General features: G+C 53.8%; 1 protein-coding gene across 3 annotated transcripts in view; it reads right to left on the bottom strand.

Annotated features, from left to right (window-relative positions):
• Positions 1-27,348, bottom strand: part of SEPT9 (septin 9) — a 215,635-nt gene extending 188,287 nt beyond the window's left edge. Inside the window, exons 1-2 of one of the 3 annotated variants that reach the window (XM_025362716.1) lie at positions 27,204-27,348; positions 351-407 (exon numbers count right to left, since the gene is read on the bottom strand). In XM_025362716.1, coding sequence (XP_025218501.1) covers positions 351-407; positions 27,204-27,222 — 76 coding nt within the window. In that variant the 5' untranslated portion in view covers positions 27,223-27,348. Of the gene's footprint in view, positions 1-350; positions 408-20,417; positions 20,735-27,203 lie in introns of those variants that run through there. The other 2 variants (XM_025362721.1, XM_025362720.1) reach the window with 2 other exon arrangements.
• Positions 27,349-27,865: the final 517 nt, after the last annotated feature.

The raw sequence follows: 27,865 nt of genomic DNA, 5'->3' as shown, positions 1-27,865 counted from the left end.
CCAAAGCCACCTGTCCATGGCGCGCCTGTGCCCTCAGCACCTCAAACCAAACCATCCAGCCTATCTATCTCCTGTTCTCTCCTCTGTCCCACACACACGGGCCTGCTCCCTGAGCCTGGGAGTTGCTGACTCTGCCCCCACAAGGATCATCTCCAGCAGGCCAGCGTCGACAGGCCCAGAAGCCACCTGAGTCCAAAGCTGTCAAAGACAGCGTCTCCCTGGGAAACGGGCAAGTGGCCCCACTCATCCAGGGAGGCCAGGTGGGGAGGCAGGTCCTGGACCAGAAGAACGAAGGGGCCGCAACACAAACATGCCCGTGAGCTGGGGCCTGGGTGGAGCGAGCCACCTACCTGGGCCACTGGGGTCACCAAGCCTCCGGAGCCGGCCACTGGAGGTCCGCGTGCCTCCTAAAGACAGAGACAAAGGGCAAAGGTCACACAAGGCCACTGGCGCTCTCCCTCTGGGCGGATGGTTAACACCGGGAGTGTCCTCACCTCTGCTCCTGCTGTAAGTTCCAGAACCAGAAACGGGGCCCATTTGGGGGCAGAGGCCCTACTCCCCCAGGTAACCCTGGATCCTGGAGGGATGACAGCCACTGCTGTCTGGCTGATGGCAGGGCTCTGGGCCAAACCCTCACACACATCCTCCCCCAAGCCGCGCTGCTTCCGTTTTGCAGATAAGGAAGCTGGGTCTCCAGAGTGTCACTTGTCCGTGGCCACACAGTGAATGACAGTTGCACACAGGTGAGCCCACGTCCATCAGACTCCAAACTGGGCTACACCCAAGTGTGTCTCTGCTGGACGGAGTCTCCTCCTTCCTCCATGTCCACCCGTCTTATGAACCGGGGTTTCCCTACACCAGAGTCTACGACTCACGGGCAGTCCTGATCCAGCTCCCTTCACTCCCAGGGCTGGGTGCAGCTGGGCTGGATTTGGGGATGGAGTGGGACAGCCTGTTTTTTCCTTTTGCCCCAGGAGGGAACAAAAACGGAACCTCAGATTAATGCTGCCTCCCGCGGCACGCGCTCCCTCTGCCCACACACAGGCCTTGGCCTGGGGCTGCTCGTTGGAGAGGCTTATGGCAGGCGAGTCCTAACTCGAGGAGATTTGCCAAGGTGCTAAGCCGAGCAAACCCGAAAGGCTGCCAGGAGGAGCGGCCCTGGGAGCACAGGCAGCCGCTCTGTTGCTGCAGAGCACGGCGCTCTGGGGATGTCCCCTGGGCAATGCCGTAGAGCCACCCTTCAGAGAGCTTCAGGGACACACCACCAGCCCAGACCCACCAACAGTGAGATAAGGGATCAGGCAGACCCAGAGACCTCCCTGCATCTGATCACCATGCTGGCTGCTGGTCAAAGATGCCAGTTCCTCCCTGGAACCCGCCAGAGAGGCTCTTACAGCATCCACCCATCCATCCACCCACCCATGCATCCACCCACCCACCTACCCACCCATCCATTGATCTACCCATCCATCCACCCATCCACCCACCCATCTACCCCATCCACCCATGCATCCCATGCATCCACCCACCCATCTACTCCATTCATCCACCCATCCATTCACCCACCCATCCATTCACCCACCCACCCATTTACCTACCCATCCATTCACCCATCCATCCATTCATCCACCCATCCATTCACCCACCCAGCCATTCACCCAACCATCCATTCACCTACCCACCCGTTCACCCACCCATCCATTCACCCACCCATCCATTCATCTACCCACCCATTCATCCACCCATCCATTCACCCACCCATCCATCCATCCATTCACCCATGGACCCCATCCACCCCCCCACCCCTCCACACATCCATTCACCCATCCACCCCATCCACCCAACCCAGCCATCCAGCCCTTTACCCACCTACCCACCCACCAGTCCACCTATCCATTCACCCATCCACCTAATCCACCCATCATCCATCTACCCATCATCCATTCATCCATCCATCCATCCATCCACCCACCCATCAACCCACCCACCCACCCTTCCTTCCATGCATTCCACAACCCCACTCCTAAACTGTGACCAGATGGAAATGGGTGCAGCCAGCTTGTTTCTAAAGGTTCAGAGCTGAGGCAGAGTGACCTGCGCACCTGGCCTTCGTGTCCAGCTGCCCAGGCTTGTATCCATGTTCCATAACTACAGGACACCAGACTCAGCAGCTGGCAGCAGAATGGGCACAGTGTGTCCTTCATGGAACTGGTATCAACTGGGTACCCGTCTCTACTAAGTCTGAGCCTCTCTGGTGCTGGGGGGAACCCCGAGATGGGCCCCAATTTTAGCTGAACCCATCCTCCAGGGAAAGCAACATGAGAAACGTGTGTGGCACAAGGCTCCAAAGAGGGAGTGGGTCCTGATGCCTGGAGTAACCAGGGAGGTTTCACGGAGGTGAGGAGGACCAAGCTGAGCCTTGAAGGAACAGCCAGAGGACGCTGAGCAGGGACACCCACTTCTGCTTGCGAGGGTCTGACAGCAGGCTGTGAGCTGTACCTTAGCTCCAATTCACTGAACCCACAACCCCAGCAGGCAGGTGCTCCTGCCCCATTTCACAGAGGAGGAAGCGAGGCTCAGGACTGGGCAAACTGCCCAAGGTCGCACAGCTGAGGAATTCACCTCCAGCACCCCCAGCCTGCCCCAGCCATGTCCGTGACCTCACCCAGCATCCTCCTCTTGGTGCCAGCTCACTCTGCTCACTGCTAAGCAACAAAAACCCCACCAGGAAAACCCAGGAGTTCCCGGCCAGTCCCTCCAGACAGAAAGGCAGACCTTGGCACAGATCTCCAGGAGGCGGGGATGGAGGGGCCAGCGTCTGCCTCCCAGAAATGACAGCCCCCTTAAGACCAGGAGAGACAGCCCAGAGAGCGGCTCTGGTGGGCCGCCTGGGACCAGGACAGGAGAGAGGGGAGGAGGATGAACCTGCTCCCAAGGCTGCTGAGTGGCACACAGTGAGCCTGGGCCCTCCAGCCCTAGCTGAGCTCACTTCCACGATGGCCATGAGCACACCTGACTGGAAGGCGCACTGCATATAATGCACGTGGGGTCACTATCCTGTTCCACACATCCCCACGCGCACACCATCAGGGCACTACTGGGATGTTCTGCTGTCCGGGGCTGAGAGTGAACTAGAGCTCTTCCCATAAATCCAGCACACCTCACCATGGAAACAACGAGGGGGTAAGGAGCGGCCACCCAGCAGAGAACGGGACACATGTTCCTGGATCAAGTCACTTCTGGCTGAGACATCTCTGCAGGGGATGCCGGCGACAAAGGCTGCCCTGTCCTTTTCCCTGGGCCAGATGGACACCACCCCTGCCCTCTGCCCCCTGGCACTGGGCAAAAGTAAAATAGAAGAGGTTCCATCCAGGTGAAACTCCCCAGGGCATCTTATCCCTAGGAAACAGGCTGGCCCACTCTCTCCAAACCCAGCATGGGGGTGGAGAAACGGTGGGGAAAACAGCATCTGTCTCAGATTTCTTGGGTGGAGTTTTTGTTTTATTTACACTGTTTATTTTTCTGATTTCCCAAAACAGGCATCTTGTGCCTGGCAGCCCTTGGCACAGAGAAGACGCAAAGCAAACTTCGTTCATAAGAAGGGGACGAGCGCAGCCTGAGAGTCCCCTGCTCTTGAACAAATTGCCAGGCTCAGTGCAGCCGCCGTCACCACCACTGTTCCCAGGAAGAGACCTCTGGCCACAAGCAGCTCCAGTTCAGCTCCTTGGACCTAATTATTCAGGCCTGTGTCTGAGTCCAGCAAAGAGGTAGCTGGAAAAGTCTCCAAGACATCTAACGATTCCGTGGCTCCAGTTGAGAACTGAGTTATCTTTATGTGATTTTAAAATAAAACATACTCAGAAGGAGAGAACACAATTGAAATCTAGCTGTCTGGAGTCATTCCAGATGAAAGTTTTTGAGTTTGGGGAGGCAAAGGAGGCAGGAAAGCCAGGAGTCAGATGATCAGAATTCGAATGCAGACCTCACCAGGCCCTTGCTGTGGGCCCTGGGAGATGACTTCCATGTCCTGAGTCTCAGCTTCCTTAGGGACAGAGGTGGTGCTTACTCATAGGTTATTCCGAGTAAATGAGGTCACATAGTGCAAGTACTTAGGACAGTGCCTGGCACAAAATTAAAACTCAATAAGTGATATTAGTAGTAGTAGTAGTACTTTTGAGATGGAGTCTTGCTCTGTCACCCAGGTTGGACTGCAGTGGCACGATCTCAGTTCACCACAACCTCCGCCTCCCAGGTTCAAGTGATTCTCCTGCCTCGGCCTCCCAAGTAGCTGAGACTACAGGCACCCACCACCACGCCCCGGCTAATTTTTGTATTTTCAGTAGAGACAGGGTTTCACCACGTTGGCCAGGCTGGTCTCGAACTGACCTCAGGTGATCCGCCTGCCTCAGCCTCCCAAAGTGTTGGGATTACAGGCGTGAACCACTGCACCTGGCTGTGATATTATTATTATATCAATATTACAATAGTTGGCCGGGCACGGTGACTCTCGCCTGTAATCCCAGCAATTTGGGAGGTCAATGTGGGCCGATCACCTGAGGTCAAAAGTTTGAGACCAGCCTGGCCAACATGGTGAAACCCCATCTCTACTAAAAATACAAAAATTAGCCGGGCATGGTGGCATGTGTCTGTAATCCCAGCTACTCAGGAGGCTGAGACAGGAGAGTCATTTGAACCCGGGAGGCGGAGGTTGCAGTGAGCCGAGATCACACCATTGCACTCCAGCCTGGGTGACAGAGCGAGACTCTGTCTCGAAAAATAATAATAATAAAGAAATTAAATAATTAAATAAAACACACTTTGACGAGGTATGGCAAAAGACAGTAGAAGGCAGGAGCCCGGGGATCCAACACAGGCCAGCGTTCCAAGCAGAAAGAAATGCAGCGCTCACAAGTCAGAGAGAAGGTGCTGAAGACAGGAGACGAGCGGGTTCCCTGGTCCTGGAGAGGAAAGGGTGAGCCTAGACAGGACGAGCAAACTTAGGGCGCCCCATGCAGCATGCAGCGTCTTCCTCGTGGAACCAGCTCAGGGCACCAACAGCACAGCCCCTTTCCAGCAGTGGAGACCAGATCAACTGCCCGGTGCCCTCCCTGCTCTTTTGCCCCAACTCCACCAAGTACAACCCCCTTTGGGCATAGCAGCTTTGCAGTGGTGGGGTCTGGTCCACATATCTAGGAGCCCAGAGGCTTCTCTCCCTTTATTTATTTATTTATTTATTTATTTATTTAGAGATGGAGTCTCGTTTTGTCGCCCAGGCTGGAGTGCAATGGCATCAACCTGGCTCACTGCAACCTCCGCCTCCCAGGTTCAAGTGATTCTCCTGCCTCAGCCTCCCGAGTAGCTGGGATTACAGGCATGCACCACCAAGCCTGGCTAATTTTTGTATTTTTAGTAGAGATGGGGTTTCACCACGTTGGCCAGGTTGGTCTCGAACTCCTGACCTTGTGATCCTCCCACCTTGGCCTCCCAAAGTGCTGGGATTACAGGCGTGAGCCACCACACCCAGCCAGGGGCTTCTCTTAATGGACTTTCCCCAATGCATATAATTTGGGGAACCTAGATATAAGAAATACATACAGCATGAAGGTCTTTTATTTGTTTGTTTATTTTCAGAGGTGGGGTCTCAGGTGGCCCAAGCTGGTCTCAAACTCCTGGTCTCAATCCTCCTGCCTTGGCCTCACGCTGAGATTACAGGCACGAACCACCACACCCAGCTATTTTTTCTTTTACCTGGGTTTTTATGCTAGAATCTGGTAAGTCACAAGGTGGAAACGGGCACTCAGAATCTGAGCAGACCCTATTTGATGTATCATTGTTGTTACTTTAATGATTGGAATGCACCAACCACACCGGCCTTCTCAAAGGCCATTTCAGATCCTTACAGACCCCACCTGTGATGTAAGACAGCCACTCCAAACCCCTCTGGGGCTCGAATAGACCAGACTTCTGAACCCCTGGGCAGAGCAGGGATGGGGCTGTCTCCGAGGAGGGTGACACCGCCACACCCCTGCTCTGCCCTTGTGCTGACAATGAATGAAGCCTGGACAGTCTCTCCTCTATCAAAAGTCACCATTCCCTCAAAAAGGAGCTTTTCAGGATGAGACATTATGAAAACTCACTTGTGTATAAACATCCATTTGCAATAATGACAGAAGTCATCTACGGAAAATAATCTATTCCTGGCCGGGCACGGTGGCTCAAGCCTGTAACCCCAGCACTTTTTGAGAGGCCGAGGCAGGCAAATCATTTGAGTTCAGGAGATCAAGACCAGCCTGACCAACATGGTGAAACCCAGTCTTTAATGAAAATACAAAATTAGCCTGCATGCTTGTAATCCCAGCTACTCAGGAAGCTGAGGCAGGAGAAGCAATTGAGCTCGGGAGGTGGAGGTCTCAGTGAGCTGAGATCGTGCCATTGCATTCCAGCCTGGGCGACAGAGTGAAACTCTGTCTCAAAAAAAAAAAAAAAAAAAAAAAAAAAATCTATTCCCAATATTTTTCTTGAAACTCCTGAGCGAGGCCAGGTGCAGTGGCTCATGCCTGTAACCTCAGCACTTTGGGAGGCTGAGGTGGGAGGATGGCTTGAGGCTAGGAGTTGGAGACCAGCCTGACCAACACAGTGAGACCCCATCTCTATTAAAAAACAATAAAAGTTTTAAAAGCTCCCAAGATAGCCCCTGGGGAAAGGTGGGTCATGGAGACTTTCATCCGGGTCACCCCTGCCTCCCCCATTTGTTTCCCCGTGGTTCCTTCCCACTTTGAGCCTGGGGTGGGGGCCGTTTGAGCCTGGGGTGGGGGCGGTTTGAGCCTGGGGTGGGGGCCGTTTGAGCCGGGGTTGGGGGCGTCCAGGATGCACAGGCTTCACTCCCTTTTTCTGAGGCTCAGTTTGCTCACAGGAGCTGTGAAGGGCTGGATCAAAGTCAAAGGTTTAAATTCCAGACTTATCTCCAGACTTAGTGGATAGCTAAAATAGTTAAGCTTATCTCCAGAGGAAGCTGAGATAAGGAGATAATGGCCACCTCCCTCTTCTCCTCCCCTCTGTCCTTGGCCTCTGCTACCTGGAGTTGTACCCTGAAGAGTTACACTGGGCACCAGGCCCTCCTGGCCTTGTCCTGACCCCTCCCCGGACATAGAACAACCTTTCCCCACCCTCAAGGCTGACACCTGGGGCTGTGGATTAAAGTCAATGTATTCATCCATGAGGTGAGCAATCCCCTTGCCTTGGGAACTTGCTCCTACAGGAGAATAAACGCTGTAGAAGGCATTGTTCTCAGTGGTGGCATGCGCCTGTAATCCCAGCTACTCAGGAAGCTGAGGCAGAAGAATCGCTAGAACCCAGGAGGTGGAGGCTGCAGTGAGCGAAGATCATGCCACTGCACTCCAACCTGGGTGACAAGAGCAAGACTCTGCCTCAAGAAAAAGAAAAAAAAAAAAAGAAAAAAAAGACAGCACTCTGCCTCAAGGTCAGGAGTCCCAGCCATCCTCCCTGTGAAGTGGAAGGGGCACCCGCCAGCTCCTGTGAGAAGGAAACAGTCCACCCAACTACAAAATGCCAAGCAGAGGAGGCAGCATGCTGGTTCTGGCGCGGTGCCCTGGGCCTCTGTTTGGGGTAGGAGGAAGGTTAGGGGGAGGGCCGAAAGCCAAAGGAGGCCCATGGAGGCGGCCCCTCTCTTGGTGACCGGCCCCTCTCTTGATGGCAAGCTGCCAGTAGTATCTGGCTCCCAGGTTGGGGAAGGTGAGATCAGCTCATGCCTGCCTAGGACCTTGCTCTGCCTGCACGGGCAGCAGGCGTCCACCTCGCCAGATGGCCCTGCTCATCACAGGGCATCAGTGCCAACCAAGGACCCACAGAGCCTCCCTGCCAAGGCTTACCAGTGGGCGTCAGGACTCTGGGTCTCACCCATATAGGGTTCTCATATAAAATACAGGATGCTCAGTTAAACCTGGATTTCAGATAAACAGTCAACAATTTTTTTTAAGAGATAAGGATCTTGCTGTGTCACCCAAGCTGGAGCTCAATGGCATGATCATGGCTCACTGTAACCTTGAACACTCCTGGACTCAAGCAATCCTCCAACCATAGACTCCCAAAGCACTGGGATTGTAGGCATGAGCTACTAAGGCCAGCAAACAGTGAATCATTTTTAGGCATAAGTATATCCCAAATGTGCTGTGGGATACGATTATACTAAAAATCTTTGTTTATCTGAAATTCAAACTGAATTCATTGTCGGGGGAGATAACAGAGTGATGAACTGACAGAGGAGCACAGAGATAGCTTTTGTAAATTCTTAGCTGACCAAAGCCTGGTCTTTAGCTCCCTTGGGCCTCCAGAGATGCACTAAGGGTGGAAGTGACCAGGAGGGAGATAAAAACACTGAAGTCGGCCGGGCGTGGTGGCTCACGCCTATAATCCCAGCACTTTGGGAGGCCGAGGCAGGCGGATCACAAGGTCAGGAGATCGAGACCATCCTGGCTAACACAGTGAAACCCCATCTCTACTAAAATACAAAAAGAAAATTAGCCGGGCGAGGTGGCGGGCGCCTGTAGTCCCAGCTACTCAGGAGGCTGAGGCGAAGAATGGCGTGAACCCGGGAGGCGGAGCTTGCAGTGAACCGAGATTGCGCCACTGCACTCTGGCCTGGGCGACAGAGTGAGACTCTGTCTCAAAAATAAATAAACAAATAAAAAATAAAAAAGAACACTGAAATCTGAGTGTTAGCACTGAGCCGTGTGGCCTTGGACAGGCCTGCCCTTCTCTTGAGCCTCAGCTTCACATGCCACAACTGGCCAACAATAGCTACAAAGTGTCAGAAGCCAATGGCTGGGAGCCTCCTCCAGGAGGTAGGTATCATCAGGATGCAGAGAGAGTGAGGAGCTTTTAAAGCCAGCCTAGTCCAGGCACAGCAGCTCATGCCTGTAATGCTAGCACTTTGGGAGGCTGACGCAAGAGGATCACTTGAGCCCAGAAGTTCAAGGCTGCAGTGAGCTGCAATTGCACCACTGCACTCCAGCCTGAGTGACAGAGACTTTGTCTCCAAAATAAAATAAAATAAAACAAAATAAAATAATAAAGTCAGCCTGTGTATTGGATTGCATGTCATTCCAAAGCACCCAAAGTGAGAGAGGCCAGGAAGCAACGAGATGCAGAAAGGCAGGGGGAGGAGGTTGCAAGGCATCAGAGAAGACAGCTGACCCCCATCTCCACATACCCTTGGGGCATCCTGAGCCCCATTCACTCACCCAAGTGACAATCTCTGCACTAACAAGGTTGAGCCGCAGCTCATCACTGCAACTGAGCTCCCTGCAGCAGCTGTGGTGGGGAAGGCTCCCAAGGAGGCCTGAGTAACCCAGAAACATCCACAGCACACTCCCCAGTCCCCTTAGAGGTTTCTGCTGAGATGAAAGTGCCCTGGCCCCTGGCTAAAGAGTCCAGTCCACTGGGCAGCTGTAGCTCTTACTACATTGACCTGGCTGTCAGGCTCTTATGAACTTAGTGAAGGGAGATGGGTTCCCCAGGGAAGCTTGCTGACACCCTCACGTTGCTGTAAACGCAAAGCCTGGTGACTCCATTATTCCTAGTAATTATAATGTAGTAATAACAAGAGCAGCCATGCTCACCGCCGACTGAAGGCATATGATGAGCCAGACACTGTGCTGGCAAGTGTGACTTTTGGAGGTAACACATTCTCCTTTAAGGAGGAAATGACTGAGCTTTGGAGGAAGGGTCCTCCATCTGGCCCCAGGCTCCTCTTTGACCTGCGTCTCCCTCCTCCCCCTCCCCTGCTCCACCGCAGCCCCTCTGGCCTCCTTGCTGTTCCTGGAAGGCACCAAGCTTGCTCCCAGCTCAGTCCTTTCACTGCTGGCTCCTTCATGTCTTCCCAATCTCAACTCAGCTGTCATCATCTCTGGGACCCCTCAGCACTCATTCCAAAGCAGCCATCAGTCACTTTCTATGCAATCACCTTATCTTAATTTTCGGCATAGTTCTTAGTCCTATTTTGACAGTTTTCTGGAACTGATGAATTCATTGATTCTCTGTTTCCTTCTACCGCAGGTACACTCCAAGAAAGAAGAGTCCTTGTTTGCTCACTGCTGTGCCCTAGTGCTTGTCACAGCACCTGGCATACAGCAGGTGCTCAGTAAATACATTTTTAAAAGAAAGAACAACTGGAAGGAGCCTGAAAGAACGACTGGCTTGTGCCAACAGTTCATCTTCAACTTCTTTAGATGGGATGGAGACCATCGCCATGCAACCACGGTTCTGCCGAGCCGGTGTGGTGGCTGATGGCAGGTGTCAGTTTGACTGGATTAAGGGATGGCTGGTAATGCATTGCTTCTGGGTGTGTCTCTGAGGGTGTTTCTGGAGGAGATGGGCATGTAAGTTGGTGGGCTGAGTGGTAAAGATCCTCCCTCACTGTGGATGACACCATTCCATGGCCAGACAAACAAAAAGGCAGAGAAAAGGTGATTTCCTCTCTTTCTCCTGGAGCTGGATGTCTTCTTCTCCTGCCCTTGGACTTAGAACTCCCAGTTCTCGGCCGGGCGCAGTGGTTCACGTCTGTAATCTCAGTAGTTTGGGAGGCCAAGGCGGGCAGATTACCTGAGGTCAGGAGTTCAAGACCGGCCTGGCCAATATGGTAAAACCCCATCTCTACTAAAAATACAAAAACTAGCTGGGCGTGGTGGTACATGCCTGTAATCCCAGCTACTCGGGAGGCTGAGGCAGGAGAATTGCTTGAGCCCGGGAGGCGGAGGTTGCAGTAAGCCAAGATTGTGCCATTGCACTCCAGCCTAACTGACAGAGCAAGCAAGACTGTCTCAACAACAACAAAAAAATAAAATAAAAATAACTCCCAGTTCTCCAGCAGTCTCCCAGGCTCTCAAGCCTTTGGCCTTGAACTAAGAGTTACACCAACAGCTTCCCAGATCTGAGACCCGCACACTTGGACTGAGCCATGGTACTGGCTTTCCTGGGTCTCCAGCTTGAGGACAGCCTTCTGTGGTACATCTTGGCCTCCACAATGGCATAAGTCAATTCCCCTAACAAATTCCTTCCTATCTATCTATCTATATTTCTATCCGTCTATCTGCCTATCTACCCACCCATCCATCACCTATCTTCTATCTATCCATCTATCATCTATCTAATCAGTTTATCTGTCTGCCTGTCCATCTGTCATTTCGATCTATCTATCTATCTATCTATCTAATTATCTATCTACCTATCATCCATCTATCATCTGTCTATCTTTTTTTTCTTTTTGAGGTGGAGTCTCACTTTGTCGCCTAGGCTAGAGTGCAGTGGTGTGATCTCGGCTCACTGCAACCTCCACCTCCCAGGTTCAAGCGATTCTCGTGCCTCAGCCTCCCGAGTAGCTGGGACTACAGACACGCACCACCACGCCCAGCTAATTTTTGTATTTATAGTAGAGATGGGGTTTCACCATGTTATCCAGGCTGGTCTCGAACTTCTGGCCTCAAGTGATCCACTGGCCTCAGCCTACCAATGTGCTGGTATTACAGGTGAGAGTCACTGCACCCAGCCTATCATCTGTCTGTCTGTCTGTCTGCCTGTGTGTGTCTATCTATCTGTCTGCCTATCTATCATCTATCTATCCATTTGTCTGCCTGTCTGTCTGTTTGCCTGTATGTGTCTGTCTGTCTCTATCTCTCTGTCTGCTTGTCTATCTAGCCATTTGTCTGCCTGTTTATCTTTCTGCCTGTCTGTGTCTATCTGTCTGTATCTGTCTGTCTGCTTGTCTATCTAGCCATCCATCCATCTATCTCCTTTTGGCTGTCTCTCTGGAGAGCCCTGGCTGATACAGATGGTGCTTTGGTCAGCTCAGGCTGCCATCCAGATTACCATGGAGGGAGTGACTTAAACACCAGACATCGAGGCCTCTCTTCTTGGCTTGTAGCCACCTCCCTGCTGTGTTCTCCGGTCATTTTTTCTCTGTTTACAAGCGAGGGGGGAAGAGAGATTTCTGGTGTCTCTCCCTCTTCTTACAAGGACACCAATCCTATTAGATTAGGGTCCCACCCTATGACTTCATTTAACCTTAATTACCTCCCTAAAAGCCCTATCTTCAAGTACAGCTGCATTGGGAGTTAGGGCTTCAATGCAGGAATTCAAGGGGGAGGGCACAGTTCAGTCCATAACAAATGGGAAACCATGTTCATGACCAAACTCCCCAGAAGATACGGTCCATCAGCATCGCCAGTGATTGCAAGCAAAGACCAAAGAGGAAAGGGGCCTCCGTGGGGGTGGCGGCTGATGCCAGGAACAAGGGTCCTCTTCCTAGCTAACAGTGGGGAAGTGAGGCCGGCTGCAGATGCCATTCCGGGTGGGAAGAGAGGGGCTTCTCTTTGCACATCCTGTGCAGGTCCTGGCCTGATCCCCCTCCGTGCCTCCCACTTCTCGTGCCCTCCTTTGTATGGGAGAAATGCCGACCTCTGCTGGCTCAGGTGTCCAGGACCCCAGGCCTGCTGGCTTTGGGCTGGGTTCAACCAATGATAGGCTGGGGAGGAGTCTGGGAGGTGGGAGCCAGGGAGGGGCGGGAGCTCTCCACTTCCTCTGCCTAAGACGGCGTCTCCAGCAGGAAGGTTGGTCCTTTGTGTAGTTCCAGCTCCTGCCAGAGTCCCACCTTTGTTTGGGCTCCCAGCAGCTGACTCTGGCCCCTGGACTCTGGTCACAGGCCTTCCTCCCTCTCATCCCCTGACCTAGGGCTGGTGGTGGCACCCTGCTGCCAATCTCCAGGTCACCCCCACAATGCAAAGAAATCTTCCTCTGCCTGCATGGGTCCCTCTCAAGGCACCGAGAAGGGACCTAACCACATGTCCACGGGGTCAAACATTTTTTGTAAAATTTACAAAATGGAAAATCTTTTCCCTACGATCAATTAACATCCTCGTTCATTTCCAGTCTTGAGTTCCTGCCCGTCACATTTTCTCTCGTGTGAGGTGGAAACGGAGGCTTGCTGCCATGTGGGGGCTCCTGCTAAGGAGAAGTTGAACTGGAAAGATATTTAGTTTGGCTTTAGTCGGGTTATATTTATGTAGTTCCCATTTATTTCCATGTATAGTTCAGTTAATGCTCGCTATCCCGGTGCGGAAATGGATTCCAGGAATACTCGCTCCGCTCACCGTTCCAATTCCATCTACCGCGCAGAATCAAAAATCACAAGACACGAACATATCCTGCGGTGCCTGGCGCCGGAAAAATGTGCGCAGTGGAGAGAAGCAAGATTTGAAATGCACAGGTCCAGAAGCAAATCTGTGGAAAATTACTCCCATCACCAGAGGCGAAGTAGTAAGCAAAGGATTCAATTCCTTCAATGTGGAGTCAAAACAGAAAAGTCTCTCTGGACAGAAATAATTAGCAATATCCCCCACTTTCCTCCCTCGTTCTTTTTTTTTTTTTTTTCCGAGACGGAGTCTCGCTCTGTCGCCCAGGCTGGATTGCAGTGGCCGGATCTCAGCTCACTGCAAGCTCCGCCTCCCGGGTTTACGCCATTCTCCTGCCTCAGCCTCCCGAGTAGCTGGGACTACAGGCGCCCGCCACCTCGCCCGGCTAATTTTTTGTATTTTTAGTAGAGACGGGGTTTCACCATGTTAGCCAGGATGGTCTCGATCTCCTGACCTCATGATCCACCCGTCTCGGCCTCCCAAAGTGCTGGGATTACAGGCTTGAGCCACCGCGCCCGGCCTCCTCCCTCTTTCTTGATGGAAATCACACTAAAAAAAAAAAAAAAAAAAGGGTTTACCAGAACTCCTGTGTTTCTTGAACAAAAAAATTGCAGCAGCACCACCAACTCCGTGTTGACCGCCACTTTTGTACACATCCCAACTACCAAAATAAAAATGAAATTTGATCAACTAGGGAGATTAATTTGCTTTATTTATTTATTTATTTTTTGAGATGGAGTCTTACTCTGTTGCCCAGGCTGGAGTGCAGTGGCATGATCTTCGCTCCCTGAAACCTCTGCCTCCTGGGTTCAAGCCATTCTCCTGCCTCGGCCTCCCAAGTAGCTGGGATTACAGGCGTGCGCCATCACACCTGGCTAATTTTTTATATTTTTGGTAGAGATGGGGTTTCACCATGTTGACCAGGCTGGTCTCAAACTCCTGACCTCAAGTGATCTGCCCATCTCAGCCTCCCACAGTGCTGGAATTACAGGCATGAGCCACCACGCCCGGCCTTTTTTTTTTTTTTCTTTTTGAGACAGGGTCTCAGTCTCTCGCCCAGACTGGAGTGCATTGTCATGATCATGGCTCACTGTAGCCTCAACCTCCTGGGCTCAAGCAATCCTCCCACCTCAGCCTCCTAAGTAACTGGGACTGCAGGTGTATGCCACCATGCCCTGCTAAGTTTTGTATTTTTAGTAGAGATGGGGTTTCACCATGATGCCCAAACTGGTCTTGAACTCCTGGCCTCAAGTGATCCTCCTGCCTTGGCCTCCCAAAGTACTGGGATTACAGGCATGAGCCACTGTGTCCAGCCTGATTAGTTTTCTATTCTCAAAATAGAAAACAATATTACAAAGTCATCATATTGAAGAAGTAATGCCAAAAATGTGGGAGAAATATAACTTTGGAGCTATGACAGGTAACTTGACTGATACTCTTTTGCATGTAGTGATGTTTGTGATATTTAACAGCTGCTTATAATTTATCATTTGTTGTTATTTGCTTTCTCGAAATTCTGAGTGAATCATTGCATCCATACCTTTAGAAGGCTGCATGAGTCCACACGACTCTGATCTCCTGCCGATTGCCTCTCTGTTCCCTGTCCGGCCTTCACCTCTCCGATCCTCTGTGTAACAAGCTCCCTGCCTTTCAGTCCTTCTGTTCTAAATGCTCAGGTGGACCAGGCAGTGTGGCTCCCGCCTGTAATCCCAGCACTTTGGGAGGCCCAGGCAGCAGGATCACATAAACCCAGGAGTGCAAGACCAGCCTGGGCAACATAGTAAGACCCTGTCTTTACAAAAAAAAAAAATACAAAAATTAGCAGGGTGTGATGGCACATGCCTGTAGCTCCAGTACTTTGGGAGGCTGAGGCAGGACTGCTTGAGGTTGGGAGTTCGGGACCAGCCTGGGCAACAAAGCAAGACCCTGTCTCTACAAAAAATAAAAAAAAATTAGGCCGGCATATCGTGTGCACCTATAGTCCGAGCCACTTGGGAGGCTCAGAAGGGAGGATTGCTTGAGCCCAGGAGTTCAAGGCTGCAGTGAGCCGTGATCACGCCACCGCACTTCAGCTTGGGCGACAGAGTAAGACTTTGTCTTGGGAAAAATAAATAAATAAATTAATTAATTAATTAATACTCAAGTGGGCCGGGCGCGGTGGCTCAAGCCTGTAATCCCAGCACTTTGGGAGGCCGAGACGGGCGGATCACGAGGTCAGGAGATCAAGACCATCCTGGCTAACACGGTGAAACCCCGTCTCTACTAAAAATACAAAAAACTAGCCGGGCGAGGTGGCGGGCGCCTGTAGTCCGAGCTACTCCGGAGGCTGAGGCAGGAGAATGGCGGGAACCCGGGAGGCGGAGCTTGCAGTGAGCTGAGATCCGGCCACTGCACTCCAGCCCGGGCTACAGAGCAAGACTCCGTCTCAAAAAAAAAAAAAAAAAAAATTAATACTCAAGTGGTTTCCATTTCCTGGTTAGACCCCATTACATCCCCCACGAACAAACAGTATGCATGAGAATGGTGAGTAGATGAACAGGGCAGGGTCAGTGGGCCAAGAGGAAGATCACTGATCACACGGAGAACGACCAGTGGTCAAAAACTGCCGACCATGGCCGGGCCTGGTGGCTCATGCCCTTAATCTCAGCACTTCGACAGGCCGACGCGAACCTATCACCTGAGGCCAAGAGTTGGAGGCCAGCCTGGCCAACATAGGGAAACCCCGTCTCTACTAAAAATACAAAAATTGGCCGGGTGCGGTGGCTCAAGCCTGTAATCCCAGCACTTTGGGAGGCCGAGACGGGCGGATCACGAGGTCAGGAGATCGAGACTATCCTGGCTAACACGGTGAAACCCCGTCTCTATTAAGAAATACAAAAAACTAGCCGGGCGAGGTGGTGGGCATCTGTAGTCCCAGCTACTCAGGAGGCTGAGGCCGGAGAATGGCGTGAACCCGGGAGGCGGAGCTTGCAGTGAGCTGAGATCCGGCCACTGCACTCCAGCCTGGGCGACAGAGCGAGACTCCGTCTCAAAAAAAAAAAAAAAAAAAAAAAAAACAAAAATTGGCCGGGCGTGGTGGCATGCGCCTGTAGTCCCAGCTACTCGGGAGGCTGAAGCAGAATTGGTTGAACCTGGGAGATGGAGGTTGCAGCGAGCCAGGATCGCACCACTGCACTCCAGCCTGGGCGATAGAGCGAGACTCCATCTCAAAAAATAAAAACAATAAAAACTGCAGACGCCAACAAGGAAGAGCCACAGGACAATACCCCAGGATGCGGGAAAAGGTTATGCCAGCCTTGGATCCCTTCTGCTTAATGGGTACCCCAGTCACCAAAGGGATAGATGCATTTCACTCGACCTTTATCCAGCCATCGGAGTATAACACAGGGATGTGCCATAGAGAGAGATGGGGACCAATAGGTAGAGGGATGATGGGGAGGAAGACCGAGGCAAGAGGAACAAAACGGGGACTGCAGAGGGTAGGTGGCAGGAGCCTGAGGGTTCCAGAAGAAACTGCTGCACAAGTAACGAGCCAGCAGGGTGAGTGACAGCCAGGAGAGGTGGCCCAAGAAAACAGAGACATCTCCGGGGGCACAGATGCATCTTGAGGGGCCGAGGAAGAGATGGGGAAGGGGTGGCTCTGTGGAGCCCCCGGCATGACTGCCAGTGGTGAAAAGGAATCAAAGACCTCAACAAGGGGATGACTTTTCAAACAAGGAAGCACTGGGCCTTCTCAGGGGCACCAGCAGACTGAGGGCAAATGGCATTCCGTTCATTAAACTCTTAATAAAATGTCGAGGTAAGAACACTTGTCCGGTTTTGGGGGCAATCCCAGAAATACCAGAAAAGGGACTCATCATGTGCAATCTTTTCTTAATTACCTGGAGAAATGTATGGTTACCTAAGACAGAGAAAGGTAGCCAAAGCAAGTGGAGGCCAGGCATAGTGACTCATGCTTGTACTCCCAGCGCTTTGGGAGGCTGAGGCAGGAGGATCGCTTGAGGCTGGAAATTCAGTACCAGCCTAGGCAACAACAAAGCAAGACCCTGTCACTACAAACACAAACAAAAAAAATTTTTGAGATGGAGTTTCACTCTCGTTGCCCAGGCTGGCGTACAATGGCACCATCTCGGCTCACCGCAACCTCCGCCTCCCCGGTTCGAGTGATTCTCTTGCCTCAGCCTCCTGAGTAGCTGGGATTACAGGCATGCGCCACCACGCCTGGCTAATTTTGTAGTTTTAGTAGAGACAGGGTTTCTCCGTGTTGGTCAGGCTGGTCTCGAACTCCTGACCTCGGGTGATCTGCCTGCCTCAGCCTCCCAAAGTGCTAGGATTATAGGCATGAGCCACTACGCCTGGCCACTACAAAAATTTTTTCAAAATTAGGCAGGCATGCAGTGCACACCTGTAGTCCCAGCTACACGGGAGGCTGAGAAGGGAGGACCAATTGAAACTGGGAGGTTGAGACTGGGAGGTCATGATCATGCCACTGCACTCCAACCTGGACAACACAGCAAGACCCTGTTTAATAATAATAATAATAGATAATGCAAGTGAGTATAAGAATGTATTTATTTATTTAGAGATGGAGTCTCGCTCTGTCACCCAGGCTGGAGTGCAGTGGCGCAATCTCAGCTCACTGCAAGCTCTGCCTTCCAGGTTCACGTCCTTCTCCTGCCTCAGCCTCCCGAGTAGCTGGGACTACAGGTGCCCACCACCACGCCCAGCTAATTTTTTGTATTTTTAGTAGAGACGGGGTTTCACCATGGTCTCAGTCTCCTGACCTCATGATCTGCCTGCCTCAGCCTCCCAAAGTGCCGGGATTACAGGCGTGAGCCACCGCTCCCAGCCCTAAGAATTTATTTTATCCCAGCACTTTGGGAGGCCAAGGCAGGCAGATCACGAAGTCAGAAGATCGAGACTATCCTGGCTAACACGGTGAAATCCCATCTCTACTAAAAAAATACAAAAAATTAGCCGGGCTTGGTGGCGGGCGCCTGTAGTCCCAGCTACACGGGAGGCTGAGGCAGGAGAATGGTGTGAACCCAGGAGGCAGAGCTTGCAGTGAGTGGAGATCGCGCCACTGCACTCCAGCCTGGGCGACACAGCGAGACTCCATCTCAAAAAAAAAAAAAAAAAAAGAAAAGAATTTAAGACAGCAAGCTCTAGGGTTGAAGCCAGTCTCCACCTAGCCCTGGGCCCAAAGCTATAAGTATGGCTACTTATAAGTAACATCTTTACTCAGGACACCACCCTTCAAGGGCCCAGACCCACACCACCAAGGAGGAGCGTCCACACCAGCAGCTGGGGAGAGGATGGTCCCCTACATGATGGAATGTCCACTCTGAAGAACCGTTATAGTGATAATCATGAAATCCATGCCTGAGATCTAATATCAAGTGAAAAGAACAGAATTCAACAACATTCATTCTATGGGGAGTATGCAACTCTGAAAATATATGCCTTTCATAATTAAATCAAATCCTATCTCATGTTCCTGTGCAAACAAGCACTGAATGGAACACAAAAGAAATGTTACAGTCAATGATTGTTGAAGTTTTCCTTTCAATTTCCTGTTCATGTTGTTTGGCAATAAGTAATACAGAAAACTGACAACAAAAAGCAAAAGAGAAAGAAGGGATACAGCGTATAGCTTAGATTGCTTTCCTTAAAAAATTAAATAGTAATAATAATAAGCATAGGCCAGGTGTGGTGGCTCACGCCTGTAATCCCAGCACTTTGGGAGGCCAAGGTGGGCAGATCACCTGAGGTTGGGAGTTCGAGACCAGCCTGACCAACATGGGGACACCCTGTCTGCACTAAAAATACAAAATTAGCTGGGCATGGTGATGCAGGCCTGTAATCCCAGCTACTTGGGAGACTGAGGCAAGAGAATCACTTGAACCCAGGAGGCGGAGGTTGCAGTGAGCTGAGATCGCGCCATTGCACTCCAGCCTGGACAATAAGAGCGAAACTCCATCTCAAAAAAAAAAAAAAAAAAAAAAAAAAGCATAATGCAAGCTGGGCGCGGTGGCTCATGCCTGCAATCCCAGCACTTTGGGAGGCCGGGGCGGGTGGATCACCTGAGGTCAGGAGTTTGAAACCAGCCTGGCCAACATGGTGAAACCCATCTCTACTAAAAATACAAAAATTAGCCGGGCATGGTGGCATGTGCCTGTAATCCCAGCTATTCAGGAGGCTGAGGCAGGAGAATTGCTTGAACCCAGGAGGCAGAGGTTGCAGTGAGCTGAGATTGAGCCACTGCACTCCAGCCTGGGCAACGGAGTGAGACTCCATCTCAAAAACAAAATAAAACAAAACAAAACAAACAAAAGAAGCAGCATAATACAAAGGCCTAGCAGTTAAAGCGTTAACCCCCAGCTACCAGGAAGGCTCTGTTATCCAATGACTCATCACCCCAGCCGAGGTCAGCCACACCTTGGGTCTCTGATGCTGGAGGCAACATGATGCCAACATTGGCGAGAAATCCACCTCCGCCTCCCCACCCCTCGATGCCGGCCTCTGAGTGCACTTGCAGCTGTTCCACGACCGGTGCCTCCACGGTGTCTACGCCACCGGCTCACCTCCCAGCAATAACCCGACAGCCCGACACCTCTGTAGACCCTGTGACTACAGAGCTGAAGTCCCCTGTTATTAGTGGGTTTTGCAGACAACCCTCCAAATCCCTCTGGGTTGAGTTAGTCAAGTCCTTAACAAGCTAGAAGATGACAGGGGTTGGATGTAACCCACTTCCAAGTGGCTTGGGTTACACGGACATTATTCCCCTGCTGGGATCTGATTTGGGATGGAAACAGGAGCCATAGTTTACGGGAAGGCTGTGAAAGGAAGCCCCGGCCCCAGGATGAGGATCAGGTTGATCTGCCGCACAAGGCCCGGGGGCGGCCCACCCGCCTGCTCTGCCCAGCCCTTCCTGGTAACCACACGCACCCGGGGCCCATCTCAAACCTGGCAGGCAACGCTGCTGCTCCCATCTCAGCCGCTGCCCCAACACGCCTGGCCTGGCCAGGACAGGTGCCCAGGCATGGCATTCAGGGACGTCCTCGGCTTCCGGGGCCCAACCCCTGGTTCCCAGGTGCAGCACTGGGAAAAGCAGAGGGCCCCGGCCATGGCATAGGCCTCATCACAGGTCCTTTCCGCAGCCTGGGAGGAGCCAGACCTCTTTAGGAGCCAGACAGAGAGCAATGCACCCACCTGGGCAGAGACTGAAGCCACATCCCCATTGAGAAAAGATGGCACTCCTGCCTGGACCCCTTCTCTGAAACCCCAGGCCAGGGTGGGGTAGGAGTCAGCGAGAGAGTCCAGTGCTCCAGAGCGTTTCTGGCCCTCTGTGCCCCCTAACCCAGCACTTCTGAGGACCCACACACGCAGAGAAGAGTGGCCATCCAGGGTTCCTCTCACCCCGACACAAAGGCCACTGAAGGCCCGGGGCCAACGCTGCTCTGAGGATGACAAGCGACTTGGGTTCCTGCCAGAGACAGCAGGCAGCCTGGGTCTAAGGGCCGCCCAGTGACTTGAAGCTGGGATCATCTTACATTCCCTGCGCCACTCCTGTTTCCTGTCCTGGAGGTTTTCAGGCTGCCAACAGTCAGGCTTTGGAGAACCAGGTCAGATTAGGCTGAGAACAAAGCTCAGCTGTCACAGAGCTGCGGAGAGGCCATTGGTAAGCAGTGCCTGGGAGCCGCCCTCCCCTGCCAGCAACAGCTCAATGACTCCCTTCCCCGGGGCTGCGAATGGACCTGCACCCGGGGTGGGGTCAGGGAGATAGGCAGAGAGAAACTGGGCTGGGAGTAGAGAGTGCCATGCTCTACTCTGGAGACCCACGGCCAGGCCACCCTGCAGAGCTGGTGCCCAGAGCCTCCAGGGTGCAGCAGAGGAGGCAAACAGAGCCTGACACTCAGCAGCGCCCGGCAGATGCTTCTGGAATGAATGACCAAATCCACATGGAGAGTTGAAATGGCCTAGGAACCTCAGGGAGACAAGCAGCTCACAGCTCAGCAGGGCCGCTCCAGTAGAGCAGGCCAATGCCAGGCCTCCTGGCAAAATTCCCGGGACACGGGCACAACTGTTGCATCAGGAAAGGGGCAGAGGTGACCAGCCCATCAGCCATGGGGGCACTTCACTGTCCCCACAGAAGCTCGTCACCCACAGGCCTGGGTGCCACACGATCCCCATGCCTGGCATCACGATGGCTCCCCACCAGGGCCCTGCACCCACTGTGACTGACTCCCTTTGGTCAGCGATTCCAGATCACCATGACCTGGCAGTTGCCGTCAGGCCTGCCTGGCTAAGGGCTCTCCTGGAGACTGAGCCACTTCACACAGTGAAGTGAGCCACTGGGCCACAGAGCTGTGTGCCGTGTACAAGCCCCGAGGGCTTCACCCAGGCATTGGCACCCACTGATCCCCATAAATCCCTGGCAACCGCCTAGAGCTGGGACGTTTCCAAGGTAATGGCTCCAACAAACAGAGGCGCAGGAACCCAGCGTGTCACCTCCCTCCTCACCCCAAAGGTTCACACCCCTAGGGGCCTGGAGCCTCTCTCTGGAGCCCCTCCTACCCTAAAGCCAGTGGGATCTGCCCGGGAACTGCCATCATCACCCCCAGGCCGGGCCTGCACTGATGTGTACTGAACTTTCCTTATCAGGTCCATCTTAGGCAAACTTCGGAGCCCATGCAAGGCTGCCTGTGGACAAACACTGGGGCGGAAACCTCTAGGTCCCAGTCCCATGGGACTGTCAGGGCTGCCTGGGATGGGGGGCAGGAGAGTGTCAGAGGAGGGCAGCCCAAGGACCGGGTAGGGGGTGGGCAGTGTCCCCTTCCATGGGTCCTCAAGTGAGATGTCCTCTGCAAACACGCACCTGGGACCTCCGAGCAGAGGGTTGGCTCCCATGTCACCTGGACCTGGACTCCAGACCACTGCCCCGAAGTGGCAATCCTGGGTCCCCCTGTGCCTGTCCTGGCTTGAGTTGGTCCCACTTGTGGGGGGCGGTTCCAGAAAGAAGGTGGACTGTCGCAAACTCAATGCCCTGCTGCCAGGTGCCTCGCCCTCAGCTATCAGAACCCCTCTGGGCAGGCCGGGGAGATCTGACGGGCAAGTGCCTGCGGTTGGCGTGAGCGGGCAGGGCAGGTGGCCCCTGCCTGGGCATGCCTTCCTATCTTTGCAACAGACTAGGGAGAGGGCTGGCCCCAGGACTTAGGCTCAGCCAGCTGTCTCACAACTGGGGGGCCTCGGCGGAGGACACAAGTCAGACAGAGCCACAGACTAACTATAAGAGGTGGCTTTTTCTCTCCAGCCCAGGTCCCCTGAATGTGCCAGGGCAAACAAGCGTGGACGTGAGGAGGCAAGAGGCAGCAAGGACAGGCACGGAGACGGGGTTGGGGGAGAAGAGGAAGAAACCCTGGGCTTGTGCCCTTCCCACGGTTGCCTGGCACCAGGTTAGTGCCTGGCAAAGTGTTCTCTGGGGAAGTGTTCTCTGAGGGTGCAATTCCTTGCCCTTCCCGTAAGTCAGCTCCTGGGGCACTGGGTGGGTGTCCACCATGGCGAGCCAGCGTACTGAATCACAACAGAAGCTGCTTCCTCTGCGGGTGCAGCCTCCCTCCCTGCTCAGGACTCAGAAGTCATGACAGCATAGAGCTTTTGAATCATGGCTGGTGCCCCTTCAGGAATCTCCTGAAAGCCACAGAGAAACTCCAGAGTGGCCGGGCACGGTGGTTCCTGCCTGTAATCCCAGCACTTTGGGAGGCTGAGGCAGGTGGATCACCTGAGGTCAGGAGTTCTAGATCAGCCTGGCCAGTATGGTGAAACCCCGTCTCTACTAAAAAATACAAAAATTAGCTGGGCACGGTGGCACGCATCTGTAATCCCAGCTACTCAGGAGGCTGAGGCATGAGAATTGCTTGAACCCGGGAGGCAAAGGTTGCAGTGAGCCGAGATTGCACCACTGCATTCCAGCCTGGGCAACAGAGTGAGACTCCATCTCAAAAAATAAAAAATAAAAAAAGAATCCCCAGAGTCATTCCCAAGTGCCAGTGGGGGTGCCATGCAACCTCAGTTCCGATTCTGTGGCTCATGGGCCCTGGGTAAGTCCTCCTGCCACTGCCACACACAGAGTTTCCAGGGGAGCCTGGGAATAACAGCAAGTTCCATGTGACCTAGTATGCAAAGGGAGTCCCAAAACTCAGAACCCAGAGAACCGGGGGGTACAGTGCAGCTGGCTCCAGTGCTGATGGGCTGGGGGAGAGACCCTGCACCATACTCTGACTGCAGTAAGGGAAGATCATGGAGGCTCCTGGAACATCCTAGCAATGGCGTAACCCCAGCCTTCTCCATCCTCCTGCTGTCAATGACAATCACGATCACGACAGCAGCTAACAGGTCACAGAGCAGGCATTTCTCAGCTTTTTCAAATATGAACTCGTTTAACCTTTACAACAACATAGCACTGTCCCATTTAACAAATGAGGCAGGCTGGGCGTGGTGGCTCACGCCTGTAATCCCAACACTTTGGGAGGCCAAGGCAGGCAGATCACGAGGTCAGGAGTTCAAGATCAGCCTGACCAACATGGTGAAACCCCATCTCTAGTAAAAATACAAAAATTAGCTGGGCGTGGTGGCGTACTCCTATAATCCCAGCCACTCGGGAGGCTGAGGCAGGAGAATCACTTAAACCTGGGAGGCAGAGGTTGCAGTAAGCTGAGATCATGCCATTGCACTTCAGCCTGGGCAACAGAGTGAGACTCTGTCTCAAAAAAAAAAAAAAGAAAAGAAAAGAAAAACACACACACACACAAACAAATGAGGCAAATGAGATGCATGAGGTGAGAACCTTGTGCCACAGGGAGAGGCGCAGCCCGGTAAGATTTAATCCCAAGGGGTTGGCGGCTCTGAGTCCCCAAGTGTAACCACTGGACCACACTGCCTGTAGACTACCACTATCTCCAACTCACTAGAAGGCCAGGTGAGGCACATCAGGAAAGCCTGGAGCAGCAGTGGAGCTGCTAGAGAGAGCCTGTTCCCAGTGTCCCCCTAGATCCCGCAGCTGCCCCGTGTGGGCCCTTGCTGCCTTCCCCATTGGACAAGACCTTCTTACAGATGGGGTCTCATGACGTCGCCCAGGCTGGAGTGCGGTGTCTGTTTCCGGGTGCTGTCATAGTGCTGCAGCCTCGAACTCCTGGGCTCAAGCAATCCTCCTGTCTCAGTCTCCTGAGTAGCTGGGACTACAGGTGTACCTGGCCAAGTCCCTTCTTATTCTCCACTACTCAAGACTTCTTCCTCAAGGCCCAGCTCAATCTCACCTCTCCCGAAAACCTCTGGGGCATTCCTGTAGTATTTGGAGGATGAACTGCTCAGGAGGGAAGGGTGTTAATGAGCTGGTGTCTCACCCTCATCCTGACTCCCGGTGAGAATGTAAGTTCTCTGCAAGCAACGACTACATCTCATTATCATTCTGTACCCACTCAGACCTGGCCGTGTGTGCCCAACACATAAAGTGTGTTCGATGACTGTGTACAGACGCACGGTACTTGAGATTGCCCCAACACATCCTTCTAAAATATTTTTCCTTTTCAGAGGCTCGTGAGTGTTCAAACCAGCTCTACCAGGAACAACATTATGGTCATTCAGTTTATTCTGAAGCCCATATACAGGTCCAGAAGTAATAATCCCGCTCAATCTAGATGAAAAAATAAAAACCTTCCTGTTGTCCTTGGATTGTCAGAGCCTAGGAAGATTTTCAACATCTTTTGCTGCTTTCCTTAATTTCATGGTGTTGACGGCTGTTGAGGAGTCAGCCTGACTCCTGCAAGCGCCCCTACCTGGAACAGGGCTGCTACCAAGAGAGCTCCAGGACACTCAGAATGAGGGCAAGAGGCCACCTTCACCATCAGCCCCCACCAGTCTGACCCCATACGACTGCAACACAGTGACCCAGCACACCTTGGGCCACTGCCAAGCAGGGAGCAAACCAGAAATGGTCTGAGTCCTCCCTTCCCCCATCCTCAGAGGGGCCCGCCCCTTTAGGTAAACACAAGGAGCCACCCAGGCTGCTTTACAAGAGCTGGTTCCTGCTCCCCCCACAAACTCTACTTCCACCTACTGCAAAAGGGTTCTGTCCTTTTTTTTAAAAAAGAAACCCAGTGAGGGGTGGCGTAGGTGTGGAACAGAGGAGAAAGGGACAAGTGATGGTCTCCCCGTCTCCAAATAAGCCGCAGGTGCAGAGACTCCAAGCCTGCTTCAGGGTCCTTCCGGCATCTGTGCAGGAGGAGGGTCTCCGCAGAAAAAGCCCAGGACCCACGACCTGGGAGGACCCTGGTCACCCCCACTGTCTGGACCCACCAGTGGGAGATGAAGTGTAAGAAACCAAGGACAAAGGGCCCTCGCTAGGCGGGCTAGAGATCCCCAGGAAAGGGCCGTGCACCGCGCGATCCCCACAACCATCTCAAGTATTTGGAGCATGTTAGGGAGGAAGCCCCAGTGCCAAAACCAAGCATGTGCCACCTGGAAGCCCGCTCCCGCCCACCAGCACACCAACCCACCCACGCTCCTGACAGAGCTGTGCCTGGGGTGTGGAGAGGGCCATGTTGTTTGCAACAACCGGGTGAAAGTTGAAATTCTAAGCTACTGACCCAGAAGGGAATTTTCGGGGAAGTTCTTCGTAATCCTCTTTGAGACAAGGTATTCTTTATCACTCATTTGGTTCCTAAATATGGAAAGCCAGAGGAAACCGACAATGGCCCAAAGGCAGGGGGATGGCCGCGATGACTCCTTCACCTCCAACTAAGGCCCATGATTCTGTCCTTCATGGGTCCTTGGCAGACAACTTTCTATTCGAATGAATTAAAGGAGGAACATTAAACAGAGGGTTTCTAGAGTTAGAAGAGGAGACGCTGTTTATAATTTGAGGACTGAGGAGGACAAAGGATCCTGCCTGCCTCGGTCCTTTGGAGAAAACCACAAAGGAAAAAAAAAAAAGGAAAGGAGGCCGGGCGCGGTGGCTCAAGCCTGTAATCCCAGCACTTTGGGAGGCCGAGACGGGTGGATCACGAGGTCAGGAGATCGAGACCATCCTGGCTAACCTGGTGAAACCCCGTCTCTACTAAAAAATACAAAAAAACTAGCCGGGCGAGGTGGCGGGCGCCTGTAGTCCCAGCTACTCGGGAGGCTGAGGCAGGAGAATGGCGTAAACCCAGGAGGCGGAGCTTGCAGTGAGCTGAGATCCGGCCACTGCACTCCAGCCTGGGCGACAGAGTGAGACTCCGTCTCAAAAAAAAAAAAGGAAAGGAAAAGACAAAGAATGAAGATCTGAATTTCCCTTAACCTGCCCATGCGGCCTCGGTGTGCCCATCTGTGAAATGGAACTTCAGAGTGCCAGAGCGGGAGCCTCTTATGAAGGCTCCTGAACCGGCTCATGGTGAGGCCCAAGTCAGGCCCCCTCCGCCTGCTTAAGGCGGGCCCTGCTAGGGTGGAGTGCGGATGTCAGCCGCGGGCGTCCTGAGCGCAAAACACGAACCCGAGTCGCCAAGTTTGGGCGCTGCTGGACAGTCCCATCTGGAGGCCGTCCCGTGCCCCAAGGATGCTGCGGCCTGGATCACCAGCCCTGGAGGCTGAACCCAAGAACACCCCTCCACCCAGCCCTCACCCCGTCCACCCACACAGACGCACCAGGGACCCAAAGCACCCGGCCGACCTGGAAAGTCAGGGATTCCTGCGAGGGTACAAGGGGCGAGGGGGAGGGAGCGTCCCACAGGGCAGCCCCTCAGACACTCGAGCGAGGGCTGGAGACAGCGCAGGGGACGTTCGGCTCAGGTCAAAAGTGGCCCGACAGCGGCCCTGTCCTGGGAGAAATTCGACCTGCGGTGTGCCCGCCGCGGGGACTCGCTCAGCTCCGCGGGCGCCTCGCCACTCCCGGCCGCAGGCGCTCAGGTGAGCAGGGCTGGTCCCGGGACACCGACCCCTTCCCACCCCGGGCGCGAAGCCCACCTGAGTAAGACTTCTTCATGGTGCCGCCGTGGCCGCCGCTCCCAGGAAAGTGTGACGGCGAGGCCGCGGGGCGCGGGCTCCCAGGGCGCTAATCCCGGGCCGGGAGTAGGAAGGAGGGAGGAGGGGGCGGCCCGCCGTCTGGTGTGCACGGACCCGGCCCCGCCCCAGCCCCGCCCCATCCCCGCCCCTCCTCGGAGATGCGCATAAAACCCCGGCCCAACTGGCTGTGGTCCCGCCTCTACACCGCCCCTGCCCCGCCCCTTGAAGGTGCGCGCCGAGCCCCGCCCCCGCCCACCCCTGCGCGGCGCTGCACCTGGCGGAGCGGGGCTGGGTGGCGCCGGGCCTGGGAGGGGGCGCCCCCGCGCGGCAGCGCAGATCAGGCCAAGCTGGGGGTGGGGGCCGCCCGCGTGGCCCCCCGCGCCCTCAGCTCTGCACCCCCCGCTCCCCGCGCTGGCGCCAATGGCTGGTTCCGGGAGTCGCCGCACTTCCCAGTCCCGAGTCCGGGCGGGGCGGGCCGGGCCAGGTGGAAGCGGGAGGAGGTGCGGGCGCTCCGGGCGGCCCCGCCGGGCGAGGCGGCGGCGCCGGGCACAGCCGGGGGTCGGAGCCGGGGTGCCGGCTTAATGGGCCAGGGTAGGGCGGGACAGGACCGGACACCTGTCCTG

This window comes from Theropithecus gelada, chromosome 16 (genome assembly GCF_003255815.1).
Source record: "Theropithecus gelada isolate Dixy chromosome 16, Tgel_1.0, whole genome shotgun sequence".
Lineage (NCBI taxonomy): Eukaryota > Metazoa > Chordata > Mammalia > Primates > Cercopithecidae > Theropithecus > Theropithecus gelada.
The sequence above is the reverse complement of the archived record's forward strand: the minus strand, read 5'-3'. Positions and strand labels throughout refer to the sequence as shown.